At 50.4% G+C, this 27,059-nt stretch overlaps 1 protein-coding gene across 10 annotated transcripts in view; it reads left to right on the forward strand.

The window, feature by feature from the left end:
• NTRK3 (neurotrophic receptor tyrosine kinase 3) overlaps window positions 1-27,059 on the forward strand; it is a 397,694-nt gene that overhangs the window by 110,124 nt on the left and 260,511 nt on the right. For 7 of the 10 annotated variants that reach the window (XM_045058831.1, XM_045058825.1, XM_045058827.1 and 4 more), the window contains 8 exons: window positions 2,949-3,017; window positions 12,472-12,629; window positions 13,305-13,447; window positions 13,879-14,020; window positions 14,449-14,745; window positions 23,371-23,394; window positions 24,866-24,927; window positions 26,006-26,108. In XM_045058831.1, coding sequence (XP_044914766.1) covers window positions 2,949-3,017; window positions 12,472-12,629; window positions 13,305-13,447; window positions 13,879-14,020; window positions 14,449-14,745; window positions 23,371-23,394; window positions 24,866-24,927; window positions 26,006-26,108 — 998 coding nt within the window. The remainder of the gene's footprint in view (window positions 1-2,948; window positions 3,018-12,471; window positions 12,630-13,304; window positions 13,448-13,878; window positions 14,021-14,448; window positions 14,746-23,370; window positions 23,395-24,865; window positions 24,928-26,005; window positions 26,109-27,059) is intronic. The other 3 variants (XM_045058826.1, XM_045058828.1, XM_045058830.1) reach the window with 1 other exon arrangement.

A 27,059-nucleotide genomic window follows, 5' to 3' on the forward strand; every position in this document is an offset into this window, starting at 1 on the left:
TTCTGAGGGCTCTGTGACTCTGGGGTTCCTGGCTGCTGACTCTTACAGGGTGCTGCTCCGTTTTAGAACTGGGGGTTCTGTTCAAGGCTGTGCTGCAGGGAGGTCGAGACCTCATGGCAGGTGGGCCTTGCCTTTACTTTTGCTGCCGCTGTGTAGACAGTGAGCTGGGAGAACCACAAAACAAAAGACTCTGCCTGGATGTGTCACTCACATTTGCTGAAACATCGTAGAGGCTAATGGTAACAGGGACTCAGAGTGGCATCGACACCCGGTGTCCTTGACCCCGAGGTCTGAGCTCCGGTGCGAAACCTACTGTAAAGTCAGCCTCTAGCCCACACAGCTTGGCGTGTGCATCTGATCCACGCTCCAGCCTCCTGAGCGGTGGGTCCCAGGGCGCTTTGCCCCAGTGTGTCCTCAAGTGGTCATTGTGCAGGTCCTCCTTTATCACCCGTTTCCTTCTGGTCAGCGCGGGTGCAGGAAGTCTGTAGGCACAAGCAGACTGCTGGTAGGGGTTTTGTGAAGGGGAGCATGTGGACAGGTCACGGTTGATGAGCTTTCAGTGAGTCACACGCATTAGAGCTCTACACCCCACGGGCAGGAGGCGGGCTGCGGGGCACCTACCCTAGACAGCGCCCTGCGGGCAGGAGGGCCCTGGAAGGACAGTGCTGGCTGCAGGGGGAGCAGAACAGGAAGCTTAGGGCCCCCTCCCTGCCTATGGCCCCCCTTTTTTTGTCTACCAGTTCTCTGCACCTGCAGAAACGGGGTTGCCTTTCTTAACATAGTCACAGGCTGTCACCAAGGGTAGGGCGGCCTCAGATGCAAAGGGGAAGCCGTGTCCCTCGGGTCCTTGTGTCTGTCATCTGTCCCTGTGAAAGGTGTGCATACTCTCTGTGATTTCACCAGCCTGGACTTCCCCCGTGATCTCTAGCCCCTGGCCAACAGGCTAGTTGATTTCTCTCCCTGGATGTCTAACAGGCATCTCCAACTCAGTGTTTGCAAGGGGAAGCTCTTGATCTGAACCCCACCCCCAGATATGACCCTTGCACAACCTTCCTGGTCTTAACAAATAAAGCTGCTCGCCTTGTTGCTGGTGTCTTCCTGCCTCCTCTCCCAGACCCAATCCAATAGGAGGTCCTGGCGGCCCCCTCCCCCTCCCTTCCCCTCCTCCCAGTCCACCTGCTTCGTTATCTCTAATCCCCTTCCTCAATACAGAGACCTCCTAAGTGGTCTGCCACCTTCCAGCAGTCTTGGTCTTTTACTTAAAAAAAAAAAAAAAAAAAAAGGTAATTAGATTATGCCACTTCCCGACTTAAAGCCATCCACTGCCTTCTCGTTGGTTTTTAAAATAAAATCCAAGGTCTTCACTGTGGCCAGCAAAGGTGGGTGTGGCTCTTTCCTCTTCTCCCTTACCCCCAACCACTCTCCCCTGCGTTCTTCCCCACTGGCCTCCTCCCTGCCTTTGCTCTTCTTGGCATCCACTGCCCGGAACAGCCCAAGCCTGGCACTGGTTCCTTCTCACTCTGGGCTCAGCTCGCTGTTACCCTCTCAGAGAGCACCTCTCTAAGCTCCTGCGTAAAGGAGCCGTCTCCCTCTTCCACGTCGGTAATGCCATCACCTTGTCCCCTTCCTTCTTTTCATGGCAAACAGCAGCTCTCTTGCTTACTCCCTTATAACTTGAATAAAAACGTCAGGGGTTCCTTCTGTCTCGTCCACCCCTCATTCCTCACTGTAGCCTGTATTTGGTTCTCCCCAAGTATCTGTTATAGAAATCACCTAAATAGGGGTGTGCGTGTGTAAGCATATGTGTGCTTATGCTTATGTGAATAAACGAGAGTGTGCGTTTGCATTTGCTACCTGTGTGTTTAGTGGATGCCAGTACACATGCTTGTGTGCGTGCGGGTCGGTATTTACCTACGTGGCATCCTTACAGCCATCCGTGCTCATCAGTACGTGAGTACGTTGTTCCTGGGGTCCACTTCAGTTCTAGCAGTGTTTGACTGCTGCCTTTAAGGGCTGCTACCACATCAGAAGCTGTTTGTCGAGCCTGGCAAAGTGATAACCGTGGGCGTGTTTCTTCTATTATTTGGAACGCTAATGGCTACTCCTTTCCCCTGTACATCCTAATGAGAACAATTAAATAGCCATTAGGAGGAGAACAGAAGTGTGAACAAAAGGCTGATGTCTTGATCACTGATGGACCTCTTTGCTGTGGGAGAGACTGGGTAGAAGAAATTGTAGGTGACCTGCAGAGGTTTTTTCCACTATCGTGAATGTTAAGAATGCTTGTTGGTAAAAGGGTATATAGTTTCACTGATGCGAGATGAGTAAGTCAGTCCTAGATACGCTATGGTACAGCATAGTCCATTAATGATACCATATTGTATACCTAAAAAACTTGTTAAGAGGATGTATCTTATATTAATACTTACTGCAAAAAAAAAATAAATGAGAGAGAGAGTAGGATACTTTTAGAGTTGCTGGTTAAGTTTATGGCATCGTTTATGGTCACAGTTTCACGGGTATATACTTATCTTGAAGTATACAATGTATACATTAAATATGCACAGTTGTTTTTATATCCGTGACACTTCAGTAACAGAAATGAAAAAGAATGCTAGTTGGCTTGTGTACCCTGAGAGGTCTCTGTCCTCCTGGAGGAGGGTGGCTTCCAGAAGGTTCCCTGAACCCTTATTGTAGTGTGAGGATGTGGGGAAATGACCACGATTTTTTTTTTTTTTTTTACATTTGTAAAATCTCTCCCTTTTTTCGAAATCTTCTGCAAACCTAATCTGTGGCCTTGACTACTGGCAGGCGTATATTGTTAGCAGAATGGAGCGAAGGAGAACAACAACACAGCCAGGCTCCCGTGAAATAACCAAGCTTACTACCATGAGTATTACTTATGCAGATCTGTCCCTTAATTTCCCCTTTATTTGTCATTCTTGCAGAAACCTGTCGAGTAACCGGCTTACCACACTCTCATGGCAGCTCTTCCAGACGCTGAGTCTTCGGGAATTGTAAGTTTGGTCTTGAAGACCATGCAAGTAGTAGGCCGGGTGGGGAGACGTGTTGGGCAGTGGAGCCACCTGAGGTTGGGTGTGCGCTCGAAGGGGCTTCTCGGCTTGGGTGACACGGAGTATACCATGTTCAGTGAGAGTGAGCCACCCTGTCGTTTGATTTCTGAGGCTCTTTTTGGCACAGTACATTTCAGAAGAAGACAGGAATCTTACCTCCGAGCAGGGCACAGTTTTGTTATCTGTAGGTAACTGGTAATAATAGCGTTGACATTTATAATACTAAAGTGTATTTATGAATTTCTGATAAATCACATTGATAATACATGGTTTTGTAGATTATTAGGTGTGCTTTCATTTATGTGACTTTAGATTTATCATCATGAGCATCATGGGATATCTCCAATAAAAAATGTATTTTTTCATTTTAAGGTGAGGGTTCTGAGCCCCCAAAAGGCATGTGAGACACAGCCAAGATTGCATTATTAGGGATTGGCCAACCCAGGACTTGAACCCAGGCCTCTGACTTCAGACCACACGTCCTGTCCATCACTCATAATCTTTTGTCAGCCTGTTTGTCTTGAGTATGGGCATCTTGATGGTGGGGATGGTGGGAGGCAAGTCCATGTATTTATTTAATCTGCCTGTGGACTTCTTGGGCTTGGTGTCTTCCAAGTCTCATGGATTCAGCCCTATCCCCTCCAGTCATTTTGTACAAACCCATGTTGGATGGATGAGTGAAAATTCCTGACCACTGCTGGAAAAAATAACTCCTGTGGATGTGTGAGTCATCAGGGCCACCTCTGTGCATGAAGGACAGCATATTATGTCGGGGGAACAAATCAAGGAATAAATTGGAAAGGAATTAAGGTGTGGATGAAATTAGGGGGTCAGGGTTCCAGAGACACTGCTCACGTGTTCCCTTTTACTTAGTGACTCAAATCCAAATCACTGAATAGAGATCGCTTAGTATCTTTACCAAGAGGCAGTGGCCTTGGGTCTCTGCCCATGATGTTGGCCTTTCAACCTGTCCTCCCCCCACCTGGGAACACCTGAGTTCATGGTTGAGTCATAATCTTAGCTTTTCCAACCAAGTTGGTCAGGAGGGGAATATTTATATCCAGTGACCCAGTAAGCCCATTACTCCGGGAGGGCCTTGTATATCCTACTTATCCTTATGGAGCTGAGTGCCTGTGCTTCTTCAAAGGCCATTTCGGGTCAGGGAATACAGAGGTGATCTCTTCGACAGTATTGTAGACTTTAGAGAATACTGCTAGGTTAGTACTGCCTTTCTTAGGATTTTGCCCCTTCCTCTGGGCTACTCGTCTGGCCCGGGCATAGTAGACATAGCAATCAACAATTCTCAGGTCATGTAGGGCTGAGATCTTGATGTACACCAATTAAAAACTACCTGAGTTGGAAAAAGGTAAATATATATTTATTTGTTTATATAACACTGAAAAATTAGACGATGTCACAGACAGCTAAATGCCAGACCATTAGACTTGATGCATTATATTTATTTCCATCTTTGTAGGTGGAAAAAACCTTAGTGGTAAATGAACATGACTGCTAAGGTCACTGCCAACAGCGATTTCTGAGATCTAACTCTGTGCCAGGCACTGGGCCAAGCAATCTCTCGAATTATGTACGTTGTTTAATTCCTGTAATAATTTATCAGGTAGGAATTAGTACTGTCACTTCACATTTGGGGACACTGAGGTACTCAGCAAGGTTAAGTATCATGTTTTGGGTTACCCATTAACCAAGTGGTAGTGTATGGACTCAAGGTCTTGACCACTATGCTTAGCTGTCTCCCAGGCTCTTAAAATCTCTTTCTAATTCAGGGATAGGTTCTGTGATAATGTTCAAAAAGTGCGTGATTGCAGTTCTTTCTGACGTTGCCCTAGTACTGATCAGGGACTCTGTCATAAGGAGCTAATTGGGGGCTCTCTTTCTTGGGAGTCTCCTGTCTGGTTCTCCTGGAAGGCCTGCCCCTTCCTCTGTAGGAGGCGAGGGACAGTATCTCTCTGGGGGACCTCTGGGGTCTGCAGTTGGCTGAATTATTGAGAAAACGTTCAGTGCTCCTTCTGAAAAATCATTGGATGCGAAATCAATGGTGACCCGTTTCGTGGAGTTTTAGAAACAGTTGTTCCGTGGATATATATTTAAAGAAAATGTCAGATTTATCCCAGAGGATCATGGGATTCTGCATTCATCTTTGCCCGGGATCAATACACCGGTGAGCTAGATGTGACTTATGGAGGAATGAAGACGTCCCCTCCAGTGTGAGTCAGTGTGTGAGAGCCACCATATCCAAGAGTATTTTATTTCTGTCATATTGTTAAATAAGAAAAAAATTACATTGGAAAATAAAGAAGCCCCCCTCCGAGGAGCAATCACCCTGGTAGGGGTCTATTTTTGAGGAAGAATTGAATGTTGAGAGTGGAAAATTTATCTTTTGGATGGAGGGGCCTCATGTTGGCTCTTAGCTGTGGCTATGATTAAAATCCAAACAATCTCAGTTCCTGGCAAATGGAAGAGGGGGTAATATTTTCTTGTCCGACTTCCTGATTAGTCCACATGGCGCCATCTGCCACGAGCCTTCTAGACTGCCAGGGTCTGCCCAGTGGAGCCTGTGGACTGGGGTGTGGGGATGGGTTGGGTATTTCCAGGAAGAAAGAATCTTGGCCCTGGAGGAGAGAGGCCGAGGGGAGACGGCTCTCCGTGCCGTGGCAGCCGGAAGATCACAAAGCCAGAAGTGTGCGGCTCTGAGCCACCTTCTGCGGGAAGAGAAAGGGTAAACTAGGACGTGCAGTGATTTCTCAGCACATTTCATTCTGCCATTGAGCATGTCTGCCTACCCCAACCAGACCCTCTCCCACTAGAAGATCCTTGATAGGAGAAAGCATGCTGTTGGGATTCTTCATTGGAAAGACTGAGTGTCTTTGACCTTTCCAGTAGTAGAGGAGGAGACGAAAATGCTATATATTGAGCACCTGTTATAAACAAAGTCCTGTCTCATCCTTGGAGCAACCCCGCATGGGAGGTATCATTATAACCAGTTTTGCAAATGAGGGGTTGAGGCTCGGCCAAGTTAAACAACTGGTCCAAGATCACAGAGCTCAAGAGTGGTCATGGGAATTGGGATTATGGGAATTAGCATTACCACCATCCAGGTCTGCTGTTTTCAAAGACCAGTGCTCTTTCCTTAAACGACTCAGCAACGCCACCTCCCCCCACCCCTTCCTACCCCCATACTTACCTGTCTCCTTCTGGAAATCACTCTCAAGATGGTGGCTTCCCTAGTGACATCACCAGGGAAAAAAAACCCAGACAAGTTAGCATCTCAGAGCCCTTGTCATGTGCTGGAGGCTTCCTTTACTCATTTCTCACTTACTCTTGTCAGATGAAGACCATACCCATGAAGGGTATGGTCTTGGCCTGGCCCATTGCCCCTGACAAGTCCAGACTGTGTTTATCTTATTGGGAGAACTGGAAACATCTCTGAGGACTCCCTTTGGAGTCCTCAGCCCTGTTTCAATGGCACGAGTTTGCAGAAATTTGAGTTGATGGTGCACAGTTGCTCTGAGAAGTTTCTGGCTGTATCAAGATGGTGTTTTTTTTCCTTACAGAGAAGACTGGAACTGTCTGTCCAGAAATCAGAGCAAGAATCAAAAGAGATTGTCTTAGAGATAAAGAATGAACTAGAAAGAAAAGAAACTTGGATTCTGAATCCCATGACACAATTTAGGCAAAGGCAAGAGGCACCAGAGGATATAAACCCACAGCACGGAAACGTTCCAGAAATACCCTAAGGACCATTAGTGTATCTTGAACAGGCTTCTCTTAATACCCTGCATGCACAGAGCAGTCATGATTAAAACAGATTGGAGTATTTCATTTTCTTAAAGCAAAATGATATTACCTCTGGTATAATTTGCAGATTTAATTGACTTGGTAAAATATTAACTCAGTGTGGGGGTGGGTTTGGGCTGATCCTGGCACTTTCTTTCTCCCAGACTTGGGCATGATCACTTTCCATAACTCTCAGAGCAGTCCCTGAATGATCATGTGAATAGTAGAGTTACTGTAATAATAATTTCTGGCCTCTTTCTAGCCTCTTCTGGTTCACAAAGCACATTAACGTGTGTTATCACGAATCCTCATCACTTTGTGAAGGAGGGTCGAGCGCAATTACCCCCGTTTTACAGACGTTGAAGCAGAGTCTTGGAAAAGCAAGTTACTTGCCATATTTGTTTCCTAGGGTTGCCTTAAACCACCACAAATTTGGAGGCTTAAAACAATAGAAAGTGACTCTTTACTCTTCTGGGGGTCAGAAGGCCAAAGCTAAGGCTTCACAGGCCCCCTCTCCCTTCAGGGGCTCTCAGGAGGAATCCTTGCTCATCTTTCTGTCTTCTCATGGCTCTGTGGCTCCTGGTGTTCTGTGGTTTGTGTCAGTGTCACTCTAGTCTGTGACTCCCATCTTCATGTGGCTGCGCTCCCTGTCTCTCTGTCTGTGGTCTCTCCTCTTCTAAGGACACCCAAGTCATTGGATATAGGGGCCCACCCTAAATCCAGAATGAAGCTGTCTCATGACCATGCCATGATCCTTAACTTGATCATATCCTGAAAGACTCCATTTCCAAATAAGGTCACATTCGTGGGTCTTGGGGGTTAGGACTTGAACAGATCTTTGCGGGGGAGGGGGGGGGCAGGGGTTGGGAGAGACACAGTTCAGTGCACTGTCTTTGCCCAAGGTGACAGCCGGCTCAACCCAGATCTTTTGTGTACTTCTGCCATTGTGTTACCTCTAGGAGGCCAGCGATGATCACTTGGCCCTCTGGACGTGCTTCCCTCAATGACAGCAGGTCTGTGTCCCTTCTACATTTTCTCCTGCTGGCCCCAGATTGCCACTGGCAGCACTGTGGCGGGGAGAAGAAAGCCAGAGTGATGACTGGAGGGAGGGGAATCAGTGTTTTCTAAACACCCTGTCGTGGCCTTAGTCGTGCAGTGGGGTGTCTGTGTGTGCGTGCTTGGATGGATGGGGTTGAGTTAATCTGCTTGGATGGATGGGGTTGAGTTAATCGGTGGGAATCCCTTAGGGCCCTGCAATTAGGCCCCAGGCCATCTTGGGGCCAGGGCTGGGTGTTGGTAAGCTTTGCCCTGGAGCAGCTGTTGCTGTATTATTCATGGGGCCATCTGCATTGTTGATGGGGCAGGGAAAGCCTTACTTCAGGATCCTTGAGACAGCCCCTGAAGCCGGGGCTGAGGGCCCCTCATTGAGAGACCTGACGCGCGGGGACAACTGACAGCATCATGTAGATTGAGGGCTGCCTTTCTTTGCTTGTGGCCCATCTCCCCGAGTCAGGGTGCGAAGACTATGGTCCGTTCGCTCCGAGGATGCCCAGGGCACCCCTGTTGAGAGACTCGGCGTGCTTTCTGTTGTGTGTGTGCGTCTTGCCCTCTAGGAGGAAAGTCCTGAGGCATAGGGGAAAACTTGAGGTTTATTTTGCAGTTTCCAGGAGACTCTGGAATGGAGGGTGGGCCAGGTCTCATGGCACATCCTTTCTATTGGACCACGTTCTAGAGGAAAGGGATGGAAGGAAACAAAAAGCCGGTGTGCTTATCCGTGGCAATGTCAGCCCACTTAATTCTCCCACCAGCCTCAGGATACGTTGGTGCTGTCGGCCCTTTGGCGGGGGGGGGGGGGGGGGTCACTGATAAGTCGGGGTACTCAGCAGAGCAGGGCTGGGGTGAGGCAGGACTGAATGAAGCACGTGGGGCTCGAAGCAACCCAGCCCAGCCCCTTGCTTGCTAATCTTTTCCACCCAGGTGGATAATTTGTATTTTTACAACTACTTCATAATGAATGACCACATCTTGTCAAGTGAGCATCTGGGAAAAACCAGGCTGACCTGGTTCAGTTTGCATATATGCAAGCATCTGGACCCTGGCTACCATTCCAGGCCCGTCCACACCTCCCCTGCGACACGAATACAAACGCTGCTCCGCGTCCTTAGGCCTTCTTGCCCTCCACGTGCTGGGCGGCCATTCTGACCTTCTGCTTTTCCCAAGGAAGCCATCACACACCTGTTGCCCCTGCTTGCTCCTTGCCGTGAGGGTTAAACGGGGGTGATGCACGTGGAGTGTTGAGCGTGGTGGCGGGCACGTGCTAAGTGTGACGCCAATGTTTCTCCATTTTTCTTTCTCAGCTCTTGTTTTCTCTTGCCCACTTGTCTTCTTTCCTCTCAATCCGTTGTCTCGGCCACGGTGGCCTCTAGCCTTAATGCCAAGGCAGACAACCGCCAAGGTCTGGACCTCACCCTTCACTTTGCTCCTCTAGGACCTCATCCCGATTCCTAGTACATCGAACCTCTTTCTTTCCACTGGTTCCTTCTCTTCTGTTTTCAACTAAAGACCTTCTCTTTGATTTCCTGTCTCCTGGAGCTTCAGACCCTGGTGTCAACCTCCACTCATTCCCTGTGCCTCCAGCAAAGCCTCAAATACCACCTTGTCTTTCCTTTAAGGTGCCTGTTCAATCCCCTCCGCCCCTCCCCCACTCTTACCAGTCTACTCTGGGCCCTTATTAACCAGGCAGCAGCTCTCAAATGGGGGTCCGGGGTTCCCGCAGGGGTCCCTAAGACCCTCTCAGGGAGACCACGAGGTGGAATCTGACATGTCCTTTGCCTTCTTCACTTCCATTCTCCTGTGGGGGTGCCATGGACTTTTCCAGAGGCCATGTGCCACGTGATAACATTGCCCTGATGACCAAGGGAGTTTGTGCTAATGGCAGTGTCTTGTTTTAAAATTTTCTGTTTGCATTCCAAAATGGGAAATAGTGAAAGATATAATCTACACATGCAAAAGCTCTTTGAGGCTCTCAGGAATTCTTTTTAGAAGTTTATTCATTTATTTTTGAGGGCGAGAGAGTGAGCATGGGAGTGGCAGAGAGAGAGGGAGAGAGAGAGAATCCCAAGGAGGCACCTTGCTGCCAGCCCAGAGCCCGGTGCGGGGCTCTGACTCGCAAACGTGAGATCATGACCTGAGCCAAAACCAAGGGTCGGATGCTCAATCGACTGAGCCCCCTCGGTAATTTTTAGGAGTGAAAAGGAGTTCTGAGACCAAAAAGGTTGAAAACGTTGGCATCGAGCTTGGTGGCCTCCACGCGTCCACGCATGAATGAGGAGGAGAAGTCCCGTCTGGGTGCACAGAGCCTCACGCCAGGTGCTGGGTCTCATCAAGGTGTGCAGACTGGATTTAATCTCCCATTCATCCCTTTATCCTTTTGCTTGGGTGCTTTGAGAAGTGCACGCATTCCCTGCCTACACGGTGACCCCGTGTTTGGAAAACACCCCAACCAGTGTGCCACCCCAGCTCTCCTCTTCCCCAGTTTATCCTGCACAGACCGGCTTTGTTCCCATCACTTCCAGCTCCAAGGGTCTCACTGGTTCCCACTGCCCCCTGGATGAATCGCAGACTTCTTGATGTTCAGTGTGGCCGCGAGAGTCCTGCACCATCTGGCCTCCACTCCCCCTTGCAGCTTTATTTCCCAGTGCCGCTCGACATGAACTCTGTGCCCTGGCGCGACCTTTCTTTCCTGTGTTCCCGTCTCAGCCTCCAGCATCGCCTTGAACTCTTCCCCGGGTCTCTGCCCAGGAGCCACGAAGTCAGGGGTGGTGCTGGCTCCTCTGTGTCTCCCGTCACACCCAGAAGCACCTCGTAGTTGATAGGTGCGGTGGAGAGTGCACGGGGCTTGGAGTCAGCAGGCTGAGGTATGGAGCCTTGCTTTGTTGCACACCAGCCGAGGGACTTCGAGCATGTGACTCACCCCTCCAAACGTAAGAGGAGCTCCCTCGTCTGTAGGGGGACAGTGCCGGCCGTCTCCTAGGGTGGCTGTGGGAAGCAGATACTCAGTGAAGGTTAGGTCCCCTCTTCCTTTCTGAAAGAGAGCAGCGTACTTTCAGACCAAAGGGAAATCATGCAAAGGTGTTGCCATATTCTACCTGTGGTGTCCCACTGGCTGGGAAACACGGACTCCTCCCCCGGGGCCTCACTTCTTCCTGAAAGCTGATCAATTTGGATGCATGCTTAATTACTTCGGGATTCTGTCACTTGTCCAAAATATCCTGGTTACCCAAGAGCCCTTCTGTCTGGGCATCAGTGGATTTATCTTCCTACTGGTCCAGAAAGAGAATCACATCCCTCTTACCGATCCAGGCATTCAGATTTATCAGATGCCCTTTACTTGAAGAGTCTTATATCAGTGAAAGCCATTCATTGTCCCCTTAATGAGATAACTCCATTTAGAGGGGCGGGGACTTGCTCTAAGTCACATGGAAAGTCAGTGGAGAAGGAGGGCCTTGAACTTGACTTTTTCCCTGTCAGATGCTCTTCTTTACTAAGCTGAGTGCCGCTGGAGAACAGAGACTGTCTTCTTCACCTCTGTATCAGCAGCACTCAGCCCACAGCCAAGCATGGAACAGGTGCTTAGTAAGGATTTTGTTGAATTTATGAAAGAATAAATCTGGTCCCAGGATGGGCTTTGAGCATATCTTAGAAATAGCTAACTACTTACTCCCCAGGGAGAGTAACCCTTTCCTTCCTCCTTCCTTCCTTCCCTCCCTCCCCTTCCCTTCTTTTGTTCATTCAATGGGTATTTATTTGCCAAGCTCAGTTATAGGTACTGGTGATACAGCAATGAACCAAATAGGCAATGTCTCTGACTTCCATGGAGGTTAATTTTTGTTTGGTGAGACAGATGGTAAACAAGCAAATAATTTTTCAAAGTGATGCTGGGCAGTGACAAATCCTCAAAAGAAGAGAATAGTTGGGGGTGGGGAGGACTGGACAGTGTGAGGGCAGGGGGTAGCAGTATCTTACCTGTAGGAGTGATCAGAGGAGGCCATATGATTCTTTAGTGAAGTGAGAGAGCCAATCTAGCAGATACGTTATGGGTTAGAACTCTGCAGGTAGAAGGGACAACATGTGCAAAGGCCCCGAGGCAAGAGCAGGCTGGTCATGCTAGCGACCTTGTCAGACAGCAAGGTCAGTGTGACTGAAGAAGAGGAAAGGAGCGTGAGGTAGGAGATGGGATCAGAGAGGTGATGGAGAGCAGTGCGCACCCCGTGGACCTTTGACTTTGGCTTTCAATGAGATGGGAAGCTGCTGGAGGCGTTTTGAGAACAGGAGCATCCCAAGCTGACATATTTAAAAGGGTCTCGTTGCCAAGGTAGGTTAAGTGGAGTGGATTTCTGTTTTTCAGACGAGTTTATTAGTTTAAAAACTAGATAAATTCATGGACTTGTAAGTATTTTTTAATTTTTCTCGAGAGCTGGCTAAACCCCTCCTCTGCTTCGTCCCTGAAGAGCAGGTGGGGGCCTCCCTCGCAGCCCCGGGGAGGGAGCTGGGCCATCTTCGGTTCAGGAGGTCCCTTCCCCTGTCGTCTTGCCCACAGGAGATTGGAGCAGAACTTCTTCAACTGCAGCTGTGACATCCGCTGGATGCAGCTGTGGCAGGAGCAGGGGGAAGCCAAGCTCAGCAGCCAGCACCTCTACTGCATCAACGCGGACGGCTCCCAGCTGCCCCTCTTCCGCATGAACATCAGCCAGTGTGGTGAGTGAGCCGCCCGGCACCGCGCTCCGGGGAGGCATCCCTCACACCCCAGACACAGCCCTGCGCAGTAGCCTGGAGAGCCAGGGCCTTACCCACCCCCGCCCCCGGCCTGGAACTCTGCACAGGGTGCAGGTCTAGCTTACCGTTTACCTCCTTGATCATTCCTGTTCCTTCGTGAGCCAGGCGTGAGAAGGCTGGTTTCAGGAATGAAGACGGGTTAAGGGTGTCCCTTGTCCGTGGACCACAGTTGACCAGCTTGTCAACCAGACCCGGAGGAGTATGTCTCCAAGCATGGTTTCTAGACCTTTCTGTATCAGGAGAATCTCAGGTACTTGAGAAAAGCAGGTTCCCGGGCTCCACGGACTTACAAGATCCCAGAATGTCTCAGGCTGGGTCTCGGGAATCTGAATTCCTAGCAAACTCCTCGTGGGAGTCTGAAGCAGACTAAAGCTTGACAAGCAGTGCCCAAAGTGGAAGATGCCGTTTGACGTCATTGCTGCAGCTGCCCCACCCCCACCCACGAGGTCTGACATCTGCCCAGGAGGTGCAGGGACTTGTGGCCTTCCCGGAGCTCCAGCAGCTGGTGCCAAAAGTGCCAGCATCCAGACCAGGGACGAAGTTTTGGTGTGAAGTGTTGTTCACTTACCTTTCCCCTCATCCTGTCCTCCCTCCCAGACCTTCCTGAGATCAGCGTGAGCCACGTCAACCTGACCGTACGAGAGGGTGACAATGCCGTCATCACTTGTAATGGCTCTGGATCACCGCTGCCTGACGTAGACTGGATAGTCACTGGCCTGCAGTCCATCAACACCCACCAGGTAGGCGTCCGAGGCTCCGGCCCCATCGGGAGGCTGGGGAGGGAGCCCTCGCCCTAGTCTAAATGAGCTAGATCATGAATAGAAGCAGGGCATGGGAGGATAAGGAAGGGGAAGGAGAGTTCGTGCAGACTTCATTTTCACCCAGCTGCAGTCTTTTCTTGCCAGCTTGATCTTAAACATGCCAGTGAGTTTCTCTGTACCTTAGTTTTCTCATCTGTAAAATGGGTATAGGCTACCATTCACCTTCTAGGGTAAACGGGAGGGTTTCCTGAGCTCTTGGCTATAGAGAGCCTGGCCCTTGGTGCGCACAGCAGCAGGAAACGCCTCCTTCACTTGCTGTACTGATTTCTTTTTGATCCCTGAAGGTGTTCGGGAGTTGGGTGGGGAGTCACTTTGTAGAAACCGATTCCTTCTTTTTGTTGGGGTTTCAGACCAATCTGAACTGGACCAATGTGCACGCCATCAACCTGACCCTGGTGAACGTGACAAGTGAGGACAACGGCTTCACCCTGACGTGCATCGCGGAGAACGTGGTGGGCATGAGCAATGCCAGCGTCGCCCTCACCGTGCACTGTGAGTGGCTGCCGTTAAGGGGGTGGCTGTGCACCGAGGTGATGGCAGCGTGGGAGGCGGGGCAGGTGTTCGAGGAGTTAGTCCTGGGCTGGTAACTCCAGAAAGGCTGTCCCTGTCCCCCAGGAGGTGGCATGCTTCCACCTCATCTATGTTTCAGAATACCCCACAGTTGACCCAAGTCTGCCTTCTGTTACCCCCTAGAAGGTCATGGGAAGGAGCCCTCCAGGTACGCTGGACCCGGAAGGCTTGGGTAAAGACGGCCATCCCTTCCCCCTCCTTGGGGACGGTGGTGGGGAAACCGCTTGTCCCCCCCAGTCTTTTCAGAGCTGGCCGGGGAAGAACTGGGATTCCCATCCCAGTTTCTGGAAGGCTGCCCTGGGACGCAGGAGACTCTGAGTCCTGGGAGTCAGCTGGCATATCCCCCGCAGACCCTCCACGCGTGGTGAGCCTGGAGGAGCCCGAGCTGCGCCTGGAGCACTGCATCGAGTTCGTGGTGCGTGGCAACCCACCGCCCACGCTGCACTGGCTGCACAATGGGCAGCCACTGCGTGAGTCCAAGATCACCCACGTGGAGTACTACCAGGAGGGCGAGGTGTCCGAGGGCTGCCTGCTCTTCAACAAGCCCACCCACTACAACAACGGCAACTACACCCTTATCGCCAAAAACCCGCTGGGCACGGCCAACCAGACCATCAACGGCCACTTCCTCAAGGAGCCCTTCCCAGGTGAGGGTGGCGCGGCCTTCCGGGAGCATGCGGGGCGGGGCAGTGATAGAAGGCACAGCGTCAGCCTCCATACCGCCACCTCCGGTCACAGACTCACCCGGGGGCGTGTTCAGCCCCCACCAGCATTTTGAGTAAATCAGGTAAAGCGGCTGTTTTTCATCAGGCGTCGCAGTGAAAAGCCAGACCCTCTCGGGAGTGTGCAGCTGTGTGCATATGGACGTGCCCCTTTATGGTAGAGAGAGGGACTGAGAGCTAGACCAGAAAGACGGAGAATCTCGACCCAGCCCTTTACGGGTTGTGAAATTCTGGGCGTGATGGTTTGCTTTTCTGAGCCTCAGTTCCTTCATCTGTGCAATGGGCATGACGATACCACTCCTGTAAGAACCGCAGGCCTCTTAAATGACTTAAGGCGTGCAAAGCGCGTGCCACAGGCTTTGGCACCTAATGATGGTTCGACGACCTTCTGTTGCAGTGGTTTCAGGGTCTGTCCGGTTCAACCCCACATTTAACAGATGGGTGCACTGAGCCTCCTTCTACTTGCTGGTTAGTAGCAAGGCTTGGCGAGAGTGTAGGCTTCAGCTCTGAGCTTTCTCTCCCGTTCTGTGGTGACCTAGTGGGGTGGGGGTGTGTGTGGGGGGGTGTGGTACCTGAGGTCATCAGCCAGCGGTGGTGCTAATGCTGAGTGGACCTTTGAGTACTGAAGGAACTTTATGGTTTGACTGTTTGGGAGGTGACTCTGTCTTTCTCTGCCTGGGCTACAGTATTTCGAATACCTTCCTAAGTCGGAGGAGCAGAAAACACCCAAAGAGTTTAGTGCACGTGTGGGTAGCCTCTCTCGGTGGGTTCAGCAGTTGATGGCTTTCCGTCAGTGAAACCCGGGATCTTTGATGAAACCCGGGATCTTTGATGACCTTGGTGATTTCTGCTGGGAACAGGCTGGATGACCTTCAGTCTCCAGATCTCAGGGGTTCTGCTGAGGCTAAGGGGAGTGTGAAGACTGGTCTCAGGTGCGCGTGCACCCCCCCTCTCCCCCGGCCCCCCCTCACACACGGGGCAGCCAGAGCCAGCACTGTGCCACATCTGCTTATGTGCAGGTGACTTCAGAGCCCGCACATAACAGAGGCCGCAGCTCCAGGAGATCCTGTGTATCTCAGTGCAAGGAGAACCCAACGGGAGGCTCTAACAGTGAAACTCCGGAGAATGAGGCTGCGTGGGAGGCCCCATTCTTGCCACTGAGGCCCAGGGGGAGGAGGGTGGTGCACGGTCGCTCAGGAGAGGGTCTAGAACGCTCTGGTGTTTAAGACCCTGGCATTCCTGTTTGGTCCGGCATTTCCAGCACCGCCCCCAGCATGCCCAGCCGAAAGCTTCGGGACTTTTCCCACCGTGGGCCACGCCATCCCTGCTTTGGGAGCTGGAAGAGTCCCGGGGGCACTGTGGAAGCAGCAGCTTTTAGCTGCAGAGATACTTTGCTCTTAGGGGCATATAGTCAGGCCAGGCCTTGCTGGTGTGAGTGGCTAGAGAGGCCCTTTTGCCCTGCCTCTGTCTGCCTAGTGATGAGAGAATGAATTCTAGTTTTTTTTTTTTTTAACGTTTATTTATTTTTGGGACAGAGAGAGACAGAGCATGAACGGGGGAGGGGCAGAGAGAGAGGGAGACACAGAATCGGAAACAGGCTCCAGGCTCCGAGCCGTCAGCCCAGAGCCTGACGCGGGGCTCGAACTCACGAACCGCGAGATCGTGACCTGGCTGAAGTCGGACGCTTAACCGACTGCGCCACCCAGGCGCCCCCGAATTCTAGTTTTTAAAGAGGAGACTGTACGCTCCCTGATGGGCAAGGAATGAAGTCCCCTGAGACAGCATGTTTCCAAAGGGAAGCTCCTGGGGCCTGGAGAGAGCAGGGAGCCCTCGAATACTCAGGAGGGAGGGTGAGTCACTCTGGGCTCCTCCCCACAGAGGCTGCCCTGAGAGCCGTTCTCTGTATCCTCCCAGCCTTACAGATACCCTTTTCTGTCCCCAAGAGACACAGCATCCCCATCTCATGGTCTCTGGAGACCCTTGCCACCTTATCAACTCTCTTTAGGCCAGTGGTTCTTAAAGAGGGGTCCCCGGACCAGCAGCATCACCATCACCTGGTGTTAGAACCAGATCCTTGAGCCCCACTCGGACCTGCTGAATCAGAAGCCCTGGGGTGGGGTCCAGAGCTCCATACTTTAACAAGTCCCCGGGCGACTTGGTGCTCCCTCGTTTGTAATCTGCTGGCTCACTGCCTCGGTGTTCGGTGGGCTGTGGCCACAGGAGGTGGGCGTGAGGGGAGAGTCACAGAGAGGCCCCAGGGGAAACCGCCCACCCGCAGGTACTTCCTCAGAGCCACGTGCACCCTGCCAGGGCCATCCTGTGCGGAGGTCTGCTTGCTTTATGAATCTGAAGGAATCAACGCATGATGAAAAGGCAGTGACAGGGAAAAGATGGGCCAACGTCAAAACGTCTAAAACGTTCAGGAGAGTAAATTACCTGGAGGAGCAGGCAGTCCGCCTCGTACCCGCCGAGCCCTGGCTGGAGGGCTGTCTGTGGATTCCTGCTCTGCTCTTTTGCCACGAGGCTGTTGGGACGTCCCATTTATGTTTATCACAGGTGGTCCTCTCTCGCTCTCGGGCAAGCAGAGCATGGAGATTAAGAGCGAGGGTTCTGAAATCAGACCGAGGCGCAAATCCCTTCTGCGAGCCTGCCAGACAGGCGGCCTGTGCTCCGAGAACGGGGTTGGCGCTCGGTACGTGATTGGCGTGTCACGAAGGACGATCACTAGCCTGCCTCTGCTTCTTCATCTGTAGGATGGGCGCAAGAACAACAGCTCCCTGCCTAAGTTGCCCTGAGGAGGAAACGCAGTGACGAGTGCCAGGGGGGCTCAACACCAGCTGTTAGCTCTTAAACCGGGATTCTTGGGAGGTGGAGGGATGCGATGAATTTAGGAACCTAAATCGCTCATCAGCTCTGTGATCTCAGGGAAATTACTCCGCCCCCTGCCTCTATCTCGAAGGCGGTGGTGAAGATTAGCTCGCCCATGGTGGATTCATCCACCTCCAGTACTGACAACCGTGCTTGGCACAGAGTAAGCCCAGAGTACCGTTTGTTTTAATTTTTTTTTGAAAACCCACAAGGGCAACTGACAAGGGGATCTATGATGGGGGCAAAACAAGATCTAAAGGTGAGGGTCTCCTTTCCTGACTCCTCATGGTCCTGAGACCCACGGGAGAGATTTGATTGGAATGAATATATTTAATGGGACATTCTGGAAATGCGGAGGCTTCCATCAGTAAGGATTTTCTCAGTAAGACATTAAAACAAAAATGTTCTGGAAAAGTTGTGTGTGTGTGTGTGTGTGTGTGTGTTTCCAAACTGTCCATGCTGAACAGAGAGAAGCACTAGAATATTCAGCATGGCATCCAGCCTTTGGTGAAGGAGGTCCCTGGAAGGATTGGTTAGAGAGGATGGTTCAGGAAGCATGGAGCTCAGTCCTCTTTGAGGTTCTAGGACCTTAGAGGGGGTACCAGAGGGGATCAGGGCATAGGAGTGGGAAGCCAGGAAAAATCAGGGATTCACATGTCCAGAGCGGAGGGCCAGGAGAGGCTGGGGGTGACTGCAGGGTGGGCTGTAGTCTGGGAGAGAATGTGAAGTTGGAGATCCTTAGATGTGATAGAAGGAGGAATGTTGTTAAGGGGTGTGTGTGCGCGTGTGTGTGTGTGCATGTGTTTTCCTGCACACATGCAACAAACATCTGAGAACCCTTGACAGAATATTTAGGAATAAGTGAGCTGCCATAGCTCTTAAATTCTCATTTTTTACTTGGCCGGGAAGTCCAGTTCCTTCACGGAGATTTTTACAACAGCAGAAGCAGAATTCCCTCGGGACGCTGGGTACAAACGAAGGGAGAAATCATTGCCCTCGAGCTCTCGGCCTCTGTCCAGGCTGGTTTCCTTGCCCTGAGGAACTTGCGGAGACCGGCACATGGTCACAGGCTGCTGGTGCCCGGTCCAGGGGCGGGGGGCAGGGGAGCGGGAAGGAGGTGTTCCTCCCGTGTTTGAGTCCCCGGCAGCTGAGTGCAGGGGTGCTGGGACGGGGCTCCTGTGCGGGATGCGCGGTGAGAGCGGATGCTGTGGCGTGGCCTCCCCGCTCCCTTCTTCCAGCTGAAGCTGGGGCATCTGTTCTCGCCAACAAGTCTCTGTCCGGCTCTTTGTCTGGACGCAGGCTGCTGCCTCCCTTCTCCCTTCTCTGGGCCTTGTCGGCTTTCCCTGCAAGGCTCTTCTTGACGCGATTTGGGACTGGAGGGGGTGCAGTCTGGGACTGGGAGAGCGTTGCACACATGCCCATGCCCGCCGCGGTCACGCTCAGACGGTCATCTCCCCGGCTGCTGGTGGGGTCAGAGGTGAGGACCACTCCTGGTACAGCTGTCCTCTTCCAGTGCAAAATTCCAGGTTAGAGGAGACCCATGAAGTCTCCCTGTTCCGAGGGTCACGTGCTTCCTGGACGGGAGAATGTTCCTAGGCTCCAGCAAGGGAGCTAAGCACGGAGGCTGATTGGGAGATTGCGGGGTTCACAGATGTGGCCGAAACATTTGGCTGACCTGAGACTACTCTCTAATAAATGGGAGGCTTGTGAGAAATAAGCAGATCGGTGTTAATTATGGATTGATCTGGCACCTCTCTTCCCTCAGGCTCTGAAACCAAGGGTAGAACCCCTTCTCCTCCATCCTTCCCACAAATCAGGCACTTGGTTACGTGCAATTTAGAAAAGGTGGTAGCATGATGGGCAGGCTCAGGAGTTTGGAGAAGGCTCCCTTGGTCTTCCTCAAATGTTGCAAAATGGACAACAGACAGGCCACTTATTTTCATATGTATATATAATATATATATTAATCATATGTATGTGCAACATATATGTTATATATATCATACATGTATGTATGTTAATTTAAGTTAAATTAATTTAAGTTCTAGTTACTTAACGTACAGTGCAATATTGGTTTCCAGAGTAGAAATCAGTGACTTATCACTTAAATACAACACCCAGTGCTCATCACAAGTGCCTCCCTTAATCCCCATCACCCGCCCAGCCCACCCCCCACCCACCTCCCTCCATCGGCCCTCGGCTTGTTCTTTGTCAGTAACAGTCTCTTGTGGTTTGCTTTGCTCTATTCTCTTCCCCCCCCTTCCCATGTACTCATCTGTTTTGTTTCTTAAATCCCACATATGAGTGAAATCATATGGCATTTGTCTTTCTTTGATTGACTTATTTCGCTTAGCATAATACATTTCTAGCTCCATCCATGTCACTGCAAATGGTAAGATTTCATTCTTTTTGATGGCTGAGTGATAGCCATACCACATCATCTTTATCCATTCATCAGTCGATGGACGTTCGGGCTCTTTCTATGGTTTCGCCACTGGTGATAATGCAAGCCATCTGTTAATGGTACATTCACTATAAATAGGACTTTCTCTAGACTCCTTCACAGAAAGCATCACTTTCTCCACAGGTAGAGAAGATTTGCTGGTGTATGCTTAATGAGCCATAATTATAATGACGGTGAGGACTTAGCCAGTGAATGAATGAATGAATAAGTGAATGAGCTGTTCTTATTTTTCAGGGTGTGGTAGGCTTGGGGCAGGAGTAGATGTAATATAATGCAGTGGTTCTCAGAGGGACCAGCAGCATCAGAATCATCTGAAAAGTTGGTAGAAATGCAAATTGGCAAGACCTTCCCCAAACTTCCTGACTCAGAATCTCTGGGGTGAGGACCAATAATCTAGGTCTATTAAAAAAAATACCTATTTTTTGGAAAAAAATTTTTTTAAGACTTTTAACTCTTCATTTTGAAACAGTTTAAGATTTACCCCCAAAAGTAACAAAACAGTACAAAGAACCTCCTTGTACCCATCACCCAGCGTCCCCAAATGTTAGCATCTTACATAAACACAATCCCATGTGCAGAAGCAGGATATTAACACCGACACTGCTATCCCATCTACAGACTTTATTCTTTATTTTTGTCCACTGGTGCCCTTTTTTCTCTAGGACCCAAAGCAGGGTCATAACACTGCACGTAATGCTACGTCACGTTATTCTCTTTCAGTCTCTGGGTTCCTCAGTCTGTCTTTGTCTTTCCTGAGCTGGACACTCTTGAAGAATACTCACTAGTTATTTTGTGGGCTTCCCCACAGTTTGGGTTTGTCTGCTCTTGTCTCCCAATTAAATATGGGTTAATGCATTTTTTGGCACAAACACCACAGAAATGATGCTGTGTCCTTTCAGGACATCATATCAGAGGGCACATCTATGCTTCTTATTACCAGTGACATTAACTTGGTCGACATCGTGTCTGCTACGGTTCTCCACTGCAAAGTGGTTTTTTTATTATTTAAACAAAGTTTTTTTTTTTTTTTTAAATATTTGAGAGAGAGAGAGAGAGAGAGAGAGAGAGAGAGGTAGGGAGGGAGACACAGAATCCGAAGCAGGCTCCAGGCTCTGAGCGATCAGCCCAGAACCCGACGCAGGGCTCGAACCTAGGAACCATGAGATCATGGCGTGAGCCGAAGTCAGATGATTAATCGACTGAGCCACCCGGGCGCCCTCCAAAGTGATTTTTTTCTCCCTTTGTAACTAAACGAGTATAATATTTTGAAACTTTGTAAATGTCTTGTTTCTATCATGCGTTCACACATTAATTTTAGCATTCATTGATGGTTCTTGCCTGAAACGGTTATTAACAGTGGTTATTTGTCAGTGGTAATTTTTCTAATTCCGTCATTCCTTCTGTATTTATTAAGTGGAATTCTACTGTAAGGAAGAGCTTTCTCTTCCTCCCCATTCATTCAGTTATTTATTTATATTGGTATGGACTCATGGGTATTTATTTTGTCCTATGACTTATGATGCATGTAGTTTGCTTGGGCTACCATAAGAGAGTATCACAGACTGGACGGCTTAAACAAGAGACATTTATTTCCTCCCAAGCCTGGAGGTTAGGTGTCCACAAAGTTGATGACGTCTGAGGCCTCTCTCTTCCTTGGCTTGCAGACAGGTGTCTTCTTTTTTTCTCTTTAATTTTTTTTTTTAACGTTTATTTATTTTTGAGAGACAGAGACCGTGCACAAAGCGGGGAGGGACACACAGAGAGAGGGACACACAGAATCTGAAGCAGGCCCAGGCTCTGAGCTGTCAGCACAGAGCCCGACGCAGGGCTTGAACCCATGAACCACGAGATAATGACCTGAGCCGAAGTTGGACGCTCACCCACCTGAGCCCCCCAGGCGCCCGCAGATGGGTGTTTTCTTTCTGTATCTCTACGTGGTCTTCCTTCCATGTGTGTCTGTGTCCTCATATCCTCTCTTAGAAGGACACCAGCCGTACTGGATTAACTTCCACCCTAATGACTTTATTTTAACTTAATTACCTCTTTAAAGACCTTGTCTCTCCGTGCAGTCATGTTCTGAAGAACTGGAGATTAGGATCTCAACCATATGGATTTTGGGTGGATATAATTCAGCCCATAACAATCCATGACTGTCCTTATTTATATTATTGCTTAAACTGTCCCAAATTTGGTCATTGGAAGCTCCTTCACCTTGGCTCCTGTGTTCTTTTCCCGTGCCCCCATTAATTTGGAGCACTTTCTTACTTTCCAGTACTATGAGATATTCCAGGTACATCTTATGCTTCCTCTGACCCAGGCCTGAAATGATGCATTTCTCCAGGAAGCCCTCATTCCTTTGATTGGAGAAAGATAGTGCTCACGCCCTAGATGGTCCTCTTCCCTGCTAGAATTTGAGAATCTCTGATAGAGTGGTTACGAGCTCAGACTTGGATTTGAATTCAGCTCCTTCTGTGCCCTCTTGGATGAGTGAGATGCGGTTCCTTCCTTAACCTCTGTAAGCTTGTTTCTGTTTCTGTTAAACGGGGCTAGTGCTCTCCACCTGCTAGGATGCTTGTAAGGATCGAGCGATGTGTGACATAGAGCATGTAGCTCAGCCCCTGGCTCATAGTCAATGTCTAATAATGACGAGCTTTCACTGTTAGGTGAGCCATTTCTAGAGGCAAAGGTCCAGTAGCACATTTTCATCCGGGGGTCGGGCAGGGTCATAGAGGGATTCCCAGGAACGTCTCCGGGACCTGCCAGAATAAACTCCACGTGTCAGTTTGAGGAATTCAGTCTTGGGGTCATAGCTGCTGGCATTTTCAGGGAAGGTCCGGGGAAGCCCACCCGTGCAGCATTTCTTCTTGGCTCTGAGGTACCACCAACACCCCCAGCACTCTGGGTACCCGAAGGACGGAGCATCGTGGGCGAGACGTTGTGTCTCGTTTTAATTTTCCGTCTCATAGGCCCCAGGTGGGCCGGGCCACCTCCCTCGAAGCTAGGAGCTTTCTCTCTCCTTCCTTCCCACTTGGAAGACCACCTCCTGAAGGGGTTGTGTAGTGTGGAGGAGGGGTGGATATGCCAAGGATTTTAGTTTGCAGTTGCCGGGTGACGGGGGAATCATGGCGAATGGGGGAGGTCGCAGCTATTAGGAAGCTAGAGTGCATCTGTTCTGGTTTTTATTACACTTGTTAATTATCTCTTTGTCTTTTTTGCAGAGAGCACGGATAACTTTGTCTCTAGTAAGTCTGCTTTACTTTCTGCTTTGGAACTGATTCATTCTGATACTTTCAGTAATTATTGAATCCACCTAGCCCTCTTTCCTATTCCACGGCCACCCCCAGACCCCTGGCAGCTGAGAGCATCTGAGTGAATTGTGAAGGTCAGCCGGAGAGTAGAAATACCTCTTAGGAAGCTCCAGGTGCACACCTCTTGGGCTCTTGGCCTCAGTTTCCCCCAGGGAGTTCTCTGAGGTCTAAGCCTGTTGTGGGTCTCCCTGCCTGGATGGGAAGGAGGGATGTGGGGTTTCATATTCCCGGGTAAGACCCCTGTTGGTCAACCCTGTTCTTGTGGAGAGAACGGGAAGCCTCTACACCTGTGTTCCTCACCTGCTCTGAGGACCCCGGACTCTGGCTGGGACTCACCTTGTGAGTGATTTACAAGCTCTCCTGATAGGCTTGTGTGTCCTCAAGTGGAATTATCGAGGCTCAGTTTATAAGCAGTTTGGGGCTAGGACTAGACAATCCTAAAAGAATGTGGTGTTTTGCTCATGGGCTGTGGGGAAACCTGTATTTATTGCTTTTCCTTTTGTCCCCTGTGGGAGAGCAGCGGGCACTCATTTCTGCCCTGTGTGTGGGCTGAGATAGTGGACAGTCCTACCGAGCGCACCCCTTACTGTTCGGCACAGACGTGAAGATCGTCTGTGATTCCTTTATTTGTCCTTGGTCTGAGAGGACTTGTCATCTCACAGAATGTCCCTCCAGAGATTTCTGAATTGGGGCCGTTTCGTGGCCAGGAGGTGATTTGAGACAGAGGACAAATGGACACTTGGCTTCCCGTCCAGGCTTTGCTGGGAAAAGGTGGTGCCTCCTGGTCAGATGGACCTTCTTGCGTCTTACCCTGAGCTGCCATTGTCCTGACCTCTGCGGTAGGGGAGCGGACACTGGGCTGTTCTTGGAGCCGCGGGCCTCCTGGGTCTTGCTGAGGAGTAAAGAGAGAGAGAGAGAGAGAGAGAGAGAGAGAGAGAGAGAGAGAGAGAGAGAGAGAGGCACTGGGGAGCCCAGGACAGGAGCAGGAGAGCCCACAACAGAGGGTAGCCGAGCATCAGCACCAGCTGCCATCACCACCAAATGTGCCCAATGCAGACCCTGGCCGGGATCCCAAACCATTTTTTCTACCCCTTTGTACCTAATAGTTCATGGCCCACGTGGCCCAGGTGACATTCCTTGTTCTGGAATGGGGGCAGGGGGATGGCAGTGAGGGTACTTTATTCCTTGCAGAGTTTGCCCTTGAGCTGTCAGCACCAGCTAGGCAGCCGAAGGGGCCTGGTCCCTGGGGACTCCTGCAAAGCCTGAGGAGGTCCGACAGTCAGAGTCTGGCTTGAAGGGGATGTTCTCCAGCAGGAACTCCTGAGGGGTCCTTGCGATTCGGGCGGGGACTGTGGCTGAGACCAGTGAGAGCCAACCTCCTCCTCCTCTTCTGTTTGGTTTTCAGTCTACGACGTGAGCCCCACGCCCATCACTGTGACCCACAAACCGGAGGAAGACACTTTTGGGGTGAGTCACTTTTTGATCAAGGGGAAGGTGGTCACTAAGGAAGTTGTTTTCAGACTTCGTTTTAGTAGCTGACGTTTTACCTTGCTTGGAGCCTGTGTATACAGCAGAGAAAAGAACAAAACTGTGATGAATGACCTCCTTTCAGGTGTTTGAAACCTGCCTTGTTTGATGAGAATAAGTCATTGTTTGAGGAAGTCTTTGAGGATCCGCTGTAGGCCCTAGGGCTCGGAAGAGAACGGTTTGAAAATCCCCGCTCTGTTAGGAGCCTGGATGGGCCTGATTTGAAGGGGACGCTAGCCACACAAGTCTCCTACGAAAGTCGAAGTTGCTCAAAGCGTATCCTTGGGTGGGTTTTTCAAGCCCCCCACCTCCCCTGCCTGACTCTCAGAGCCAGAGATTTCTCTGGGGAGGAGAGCAAAGGGGGCTTTTTTAGAGTCCAGATCTCCTAGAACGTTCTGGATAAGAATATTCTGTAAAGAATGTCAGTGTGAAGGTACAGAGTTTTTTGTTTGTTTGTTTTTTGCTTTTTTTTGTTGTTGTTGTTCATTAAAATAACAAACAGGGGCACCTGAGTGGCTCAGTCGGTTAAGGGTCTGACTCTGGATTTCAGCTCAGGTTATGATCTCACAGTTCATGAGTTCAAGCCCCACCTTGGATTCTGGGCGGGCATTATGGAGCCTGCTTGGGATTCTCTCTTTACCTCTCTCTCTGCCCCTTCCCTGCTTGTGCTCCTTTCTCTCCCTCTCTCTCTTTCGAAATAAATAAACTTAAAAAAAAAAAACAAAACAAAAAGAAACGACAACAAACAATAGACAAACCCCTCTGAGACCGCCCTTGCACTGTGGATGATGGCTCCCAGATGAGAGGCTGAATCATGGAATGTTCTCTCATCCAGTTGGGGAATTAATTTTCTTTTAATGTGCTGAACGTCTCATGAATTACTGCTTCTAAAGACTTCACTCAAGTCTTTACAAAGTCCTGAATGGGCTGCAGCTGTGCCTGCGGTGGGACCGCTTTCATTTGGGCGCATGTGGGTTTCTCGTGACTGTTCTCAACCGTTTGCTTTTGGCCCCTCCAGGTATCCATAGCTGTTGGACTTGCTGCTTTTGCCTGCGTCCTGTTGGTGGTTCTCTTCATCATGATCAACAAGTACGGTCGACGGTCCAAATTTGGAATGAAGGGTAAGGTGGGATTTTCATTTGCAAGGGTCTCGTGGGGGAACCGTGGTTCCTTTTGATCAAAAGATGCTGTTTTAATTCTCCCTTCGCCCTCCAGGAGGGCCTGTCTGGTAGTATGCTTAAGTGGTCCTGGTGGAGACGCCTGTCTACACCTTATTATTGGTAGTGATGGATTGGAAGCTGTGTTGGTGTCTGCGGGGGCCAGACTGTGGGCTGCCTGGTTTTGCCGTGATTGCCGGAAGCATCGCATAGCTGGGCTGCTGCGTGAGGGTAGTTTGTGAAGGCCGTTGGTAACAAAAAGGACTCCTTGTTGGAGTAACTTGGTTTCTCTCTTGCCACACTTGCCTTGGATTTGGGATGAGAAGGTACCAGCGTGGCTAGATGTGGGGCGGTGGACCCTGGCTTTGGGAGGTTGCCCGTGCGATGGCATTTCCGCACGTAGCTCTACACAGGGTCCCGGAACGGATGCCAAGATCAACGTGGTTGCTGAATCTGCTGGCCAGCTTCCACAACGCCGAGGACTCAGCCCGTAATGGCCAGGGTGGGCTGTGCGCCGAGGCTTTTCCACCAAGGCTCAGGGTGGGAGAGTGGCACAAAAGGGGTTAACACGGTGCATTAGCATCCATCTGCCCAGTCCCAGGGATGGATCAGACCAGATGGCTCCAGGGAGGCTGGGTACCAGTTCTCAAGCAGAAACTTGAATTTCAGGACCTCTTCCCCTCTGGGGTTTCCTTTTATGGCTGGTGTCAGACGAGAGGTAGGTAGGGAAGGATGATGAAAAGGTCCAACAAGCTGGCAGGTTGCTAGCTAGGATCCAGGTTGGGGCTTTCTGGTGAGAGTATGGCATCCACAGAGATGAATTTCTGCAGCTTCGACACATGAACTGGTATCTGTGGTGAGGGTCCTGACCTCGGGACTCTGGGACTGAAGGAGGGCCCAAGAATGAGATCTCCA

Source organism: Felis catus, chromosome B3 (genome assembly GCF_018350175.1).
Source record: "Felis catus isolate Fca126 chromosome B3, F.catus_Fca126_mat1.0, whole genome shotgun sequence".
In the NCBI taxonomy this organism is placed as follows: Eukaryota; Metazoa; Chordata; class Mammalia; order Carnivora; family Felidae; genus Felis; species Felis catus.